Source organism: Centruroides sculpturatus, unplaced genomic scaffold, assembly GCF_000671375.1.
Source record: "Centruroides sculpturatus isolate CEXI.00-Female unplaced genomic scaffold, Cexi_2.0 scaffold608, whole genome shotgun sequence".
Taxonomy (NCBI): Eukaryota; Metazoa; Arthropoda; class Arachnida; order Scorpiones; family Buthidae; genus Centruroides; species Centruroides sculpturatus.
In genome coordinates, this window is record NW_019384781.1 from 8,067 (window position 1) to 14,656 (window position 6,590).

The 6,590-nt window shown below is 33.9% G+C and overlaps 1 protein-coding gene across 1 annotated transcript; it reads right to left on the reverse strand.

Moving 5' to 3' along the window:
* Positions 1–1,405: 1,405 nt before the first annotated feature.
* On the reverse strand, positions 1,406–3,944 carry LOC111629173 (protein toll-like). The gene has a single exon (XM_023373053.1). The coding sequence runs from the start codon at positions 3,815–3,817 to the stop codon at positions 1,463–1,465; it is 2,355 nt and encodes a 784-aa protein (XP_023228821.1). The 5' UTR covers positions 3,818–3,944; the 3' UTR covers positions 1,406–1,462.
* Between the last annotated feature and the right edge of the window lie 2,646 nt (positions 3,945–6,590).

The window sequence follows — 6,590 nt, forward strand, 5'->3', positions numbered from 1 at the left end:
ACATTAACCGGTATCGGCACCCTCGGGATTTAGCAGCCCGCGTGCATGCACGCACCGCACACCTACCAATGACCGTCTCTGATTCCATCCACGAGCCACTGGTAGGGAGCAATTTTAACTAAGTGGATTGCTTCAATATTTAAAAAGTAAAAAATATTTTATGTTATTTTTATGAACGTTTCTTCACAAAACTATATTTAATTATAATTTTCTTTAAAAGTATATTCGTACAATTGAATACTTTGTACCATGCATTGGCTCGAGACCGTATAATGAAAAAGAAAACATTATTAAAAAGAAAGACCGATGCCGAAATTAAATATAAATACGTCGACAAAAAAATTTGTTCGATATTTTCACGATAAAAAGACGTAAAATGGCTTTGCGAATGCATAAAAATGCACGAATTCTTTGGTTGGCCTCGCCTATTATTTTCGAATGAAATTAGTGTATGGAATAAGAATGGCTTTGACGATTTAAATAATTTGAGTAAAGCTGGCAAAAGACACGAAAATCGTAAATCTCGCATCGATTCTTTCTTAAAATTATAGCATTTTGGAAGCAAAATAGAATTTAACATTAGTAAACAATATAAAGTAAATATTGAAAATTATAACAAAGTTACGGTTAATAGACATATCATATTTAAATTAGTAGATGTTATAGAAGCGAGAATTGGCTTTTACAGGGCGTAGGGAATCTATTGAATGTAATATAATAGAGGTAATTCCAGTAGAGCGTCGTTTATCCGAAAGTCGGTTATCCGAAAGCATTCCAGTCGGCAAATTTAAATTTTCGCTAGTGCTGTGGCGCTGCAATCTTTGGCTACATCTTGGGCTACTCCAATATTTTTTTTGTTTGATGTGTGTGTTTTGGCTGGCAGCACTGGCACTTTTGTGTGGTGTTTTTCTGACAACTGTGTGTCGTGCCGAATCGAACGTTTTTAATACTAGATCAACTTCTATAGTATATTTTTTTGGTTTTTATATTTTTCAATATATTTATTTTGTTTGTACAAAATAAAAAAAATAATTTTTAATGATACAATAGCCACGATTATTATTTTAAAAAGTTTTCGTTAGGCTAAACATCGACGAAAATTCAACGCGAAGCGACACGCAACGGAAAAAATTTCAACACGGGGTAGGTTAATTTATTTTTTCGTACGTAATCGGTTATCCGAAAACCCCAGTTTCCAATTGATTCGGATAAACGACGCTCTACTGTATTGACTTTGTGACTGATTTACAGCTTTATTATCTAATTATTACACATTGTATAATAAAACATTTAATCAGAATTCACCACAAAACCATATAAAAGCAACATTTATTACAGTGTATTTCAAATAAACAAAATTAATTTCTATAGACACAAATGCAAAATAACAACAATTTATTGGCAAGTACTGATTAAATCGATGAAAATACATATATTTGAATTGTCGAAATTACAGAATTTGTCAAGTGTACACATTGTAATAAATCACTTCTTCTTCATTAGACACCTTCTCGATATTTTTTTTTCTGCGACAATAAACAATCGAAACAACAATAATCACACCTAATAACATTAGCGAAGTAAGAACAGCAACTGCGATTTTCCATCCATAAACAGAACTAACTTCGTCAGGAAACACGCATTTTGTACACGAAACATTTAACGACGACGCCAAATTACTTTCTGGAATTTGTGTGCATCGATCATTAGAAACAATTTCGGTGAAAGACAGGAAAGACGAATTTCTCGTGCAGTAAATATCGGAGAAATCTGCAATCTTTTGTCTGTTTCTAAGTAACCAATCCTTAGTAAATTGCGAATGACAATGGCAATTCCAATTGTTTCTCGATAAGTAAAGCTTAAATTCCGAAGAAACGTCGATCAGGTTCATTAGTCCTGAAGGTAATTCGGTTAACCGGTTTCCGTCTAACGTCAGGTATTTGAGGTTTGGCAAAAGAACATAATCCGAAATGTTACTTATCGAATTATTACTTAGACGTAGACGGGTGACGTTTTTCCACGTCACATAATCGATATCTGACAAATCCTTTATATAATTATTACTCAAATCGACAATCATCGTATTTGGGAGGACCACTTCGGGTATTCTATCCATTTCCCTTCCGGAACAATTGACCATCACGTGATTCTGTTCGAAAGAACATTCGCAATTCATCGGACAATAATTTCCTATGACTACCAGAGATGTATTATCCAGCAAAACTTTTTCTTCTCCGTAACATTTCGTCTTCTCTATATTTGGAAACATTGTCCTCGCTATTTTTCTATTTGATTTAAAGACAGAAACGAATTGCTGCAGTTCGTGGTCACAAGTAATTTCGTTATTATTTAAATCATAAGTCGGCATTTGAAATCCATATCGCCTGTCATCCACGTAAATTGTTCTGATTTTACAATTAGACAAATCCATTTGTATAGGATTTGGTGTGTAAATTGGCAATTTCACGATTTCAAAATGATTATTTGAGAAATCGACGTACGTCAAGTCGTATTCTGACCAATTTAACACCGGCCATTGTGTCAAACCAACATTCTTTAAACGGAGAGTACGCAGATGCTTGCTGTTACCAAAAAGACTCTTACCAATAATTGTAATTAAACTGTTATTAGACAGATCGAGATGCGTTAAATTAGTCAATGGGCGAAAGATGTTTTCGTGTAAAAATGTCAGGCGATTTTGTGATAAATCGAGAATCTGTAATGGCGACAAATTCTGAAAAACATCTTCGGGAAGATTTTCTATCCGGTTTCCCTCCAACTCTAACACTCGCAGTTCAGAAAGTCCATTAAATATTCCTGAAGGAAGTGTTGATATTTTATTATACAAAAAGGAAAATCGTCTCAGCAGTTTGTTATTTCTTAGAAGATTTGGCGGGAGATGTTGAATTCGGTTGAAACCTAAATTGACGGTTCTCAAATTAATTAAGTCAGAAAATACATCTTCTTCGAGTGAAGAAACAGAACAACCATATGCATTTATTTCAGTCAAGTTGTACAGTTTCTTAAAGAATCCGGACGGAATTTGTGATAATTCATGGTTCCAACTAATATTAAATGTCCTTAAATTATAAAGGCTTTTTAACGTGTCACCGGGTAAATCCTTTATCGGATTCCATTGTAAATCCAAATATTCCAATCGGGCGAGATTTCTAAAGACAAATGGATGAATCGATTTAATTTTATTGTAACTTAAGTCGAGTTTTGTCAAATTGTGAAGATTATAAAATAGATCTTTGCGTAAAACTCGTAAGTTACCATACGTGATGTATAATTTGGAAAGATTAATTAACTCTCGGAAAGGTTTGTTGGGAAATAAAGTGAAGTTATATAGTTCAATTCTCAATGAAGTCAGCGATGGAACATTGCGAAATGTTAAATTTAGAAGTTGCGACGTCTTCACGCCTCGTATTACGACAGATCGCAAAGTGGACATGTTATTAAACGAGGCGCTCTCGTACATTCTTTCATACACATTTGTTGAGTGAAATATCTTGACGTGTTCGATTCGATGTCCAAACGTAAATATTCCAAAGTCATCTCCGGACAAAAAACAATCTTCAAATAATATCTCTTGTACATTTTTAACGTCCAAACAGCGCATCAAACGAGAGTCAATCGTTTTTTTGCCGCACTCGATGGTTAAGGTTTGATTAAATATTTCAACGGAGGAAAAGTTCTTTGATTCGTAGCAGATATCTGCCGATGACGTACAAGAAACATTTTCCCAACTTTTCCAAAACTCTTGACAAGAATTTACCACTAAAAATAGTAATTGCAAAACGATAACAAACCTCATCTGGTCCGACGAAAATTCTAATTCATTCGACACAAAGAGCGGCAAAAACAGTCGACGAACAATACATAATAGTCAAGCCGTATTTACATATTTAGTAGTGTTACTACTTTCTTCTGACGTCTGTGACATCGAATCGTCATTTCCGCCAGAAATATTACGTATACAGTTTTTAATCTCCTAGTTTATTTACGTTGTGGTAATAGAAACAATATCGGGTTAACGTTAAATAAATGCAGTCGACCCCCCTATAAGATCATTGATTATTCCGTTTTATATGAATTCCATGTTGTACGAGTCACTTAAATTTTACAAATACGTGAGCCATTCACAGCCCTGTACACGTATTTGTAAAATCTAAGTTACTCGTACAACATGGAATTCATATAAAACGGAATAATCAATGATCTTATAGGGGGTCGACTGTATATTATTTTAATAAAAAATTTGTTTTGCACATTCATTACAAGTGTGTTGTTCGTTTAAATAAATTCGTATTGTAAATTAAAATAAAGAACAAATATAAATGTCCTCTTTTGATACGTAAATAAGACATCAAAAAAGGCATTAATTAAATATAATTAAAGGCAAAGAAATAATTTCCTGTGTTAATGAAACTCCGACCATTTGTAATATTTAAAGCATTTAATTATGCTAATAAATGCGAAACTCTGGCAAATAATTTATGAATATTTGAAAAATTAAAATAAATTAATTTTCGAATAAGAAACGTAAATAAATTGAGGAAGTTTGCATCTAAAATTAATAAATTTTACGAACGAAAAGAAAGGATGTTGAAGTTTGATAAAGGAAAACACGGAGAAACAACGTTTAAAACAAAACCGAAGACGAAAGAAGTTTAAAAGACGAGGAAATAATTGTAGTAAATGCGGTCATTTACAGACTTAAATGTTTAGTTTCTATAGGTAATTACTTCTTCCATCGTTTGCATTTAATTGTTAAACAAATAAATAAATAATTCGTCATCTTACGACTGATCCTTCTGTAAGTAGTGAATGTCTTTATTACGTAGAACTGTTTTTTGGTATGTGTATTGTACGTCATCACAAAAGAGACCGAAACATTGTTAGACAACGAGAAAATTTCAATCGTTAAGAAAAACATACGTCGTCATCGAAACAGATTACATTAATCGCCGTAAGTTACGACCCGACATTCGAACGAGTATAGTGAAAGCGGAAGGAACGTCACTCGGTACGGGTTACATCCGCATTTGTGACGTAACACTGCAGTTAAGAAACGAAAATTTTGTTTTTAATTATTTAAAGTCGAAATGTTTATAAATAAATGTTTAGGAGGAAGAATGTAAACCAGTTTATGTTCACTCCGAATATAAAAAGTTTTAGTAGACCAATAATCCCGTAAAGTGCCAAATTAATACAATCGTATTCAGCCATTGCTGGCTTAACCACTGCTCAGCTTATAACACGCTCTCTAGCGCCAAGAATTCCGTTTTATAGTGTAAGTCTCGTTTTCTTATATACACGAAATGTCGGCAAAGTGCAATCAACACTACAGATTTCGTGTATGAATTTGTACTTTATTGTTCATCGCTTACTGCAAGATCCTTTTTTCATTTGTGCCCTTATTGGTAGTGGCGAAAGATTGAAATTTGTTTGTTACTGGAGATACGACATGAAATCAAAATAGTGCAGAGTGCAGTGGGTCGCATAAAAATATTTGTATTAATTGGGCCGCCGATTGGACATCTGTGGTTTAGACAACAGTCTTTAAAATCGAGAAACTCGAGAAACAATGATAACATTGTCTTATGATTTCGTCATCACACCGTCGTTGTTCCGTGGACTTTAATTTAATCCAAGTGGAAGAACGAGTCCTCGGCCGGCATCGTAGTGTCTGTCCGTGAAGTGAAAAGGAAAGAATCCGAGTCAGATGAAAAGCTGGGTTCAGTTCGTTAAGTCGTAGTCGAGTGAAAGGTCTTTTCCGCCTGGTAACATCGACTTCGGCTGAGAAAAGGATTATCTTGTGCTGAAAAAGAAAAGCCTATTCCACCAAGGCTTCTTACTTTCGACGTATTTTTTCAGGATTCTTTTCGACGACTCCTACCTCGCGCGACCGCTCGTCCACCGTCTATTTCGCAACTTCCGGGTATTGTCATCCCAAATAATCGACCTAAGACGAGGCGCTTTCGTTCGGAGATTTGACAACCGCCCGTTTCCTGTCGGGTGTAAGCGACTTCCGCTCAACATCTTTCGGAAGCACCCGAATCACTGGAAGGGAAGTGGAAGAGGAGGATGAGGCGCTTTCCTTTCGCTTATCATCTTCCGGAGTGTGGCACTTTCTTAATTCTGAAATTATCTATTCTTCAATTAAAACAAGCGAATGTTCTAGAAGCAGAACTAGCATTAAAAAATATATATATTCTTATTTAATTTCAATTGTAAGCAAGAAATATATAAATTTTAAAATGAAATAAATATTTATAATAGAAGATTGTAAAAAATGATCGTTTTAATTACAATAAAAATTTAAAAGTCAGAAATCTTTAATTATTAAATATAAACATTTTAATCTTTCCAACGATTTTTAATCTTCGATGCATAATTTAAAAAGTCGGTTTTTACAAAATATACGATTCCGTCGATTGCCATAATACAAAATATTTGTGAAAATAGAGATACAATGTGTATGTAAATCATATCGGGGAATAACATTTTAAGGTATTTATTAATTTCCATTTTGCTTTAACGTTCGATTGAATTCGAGCTAAACGAACATTAGCAATAAAAAGGGT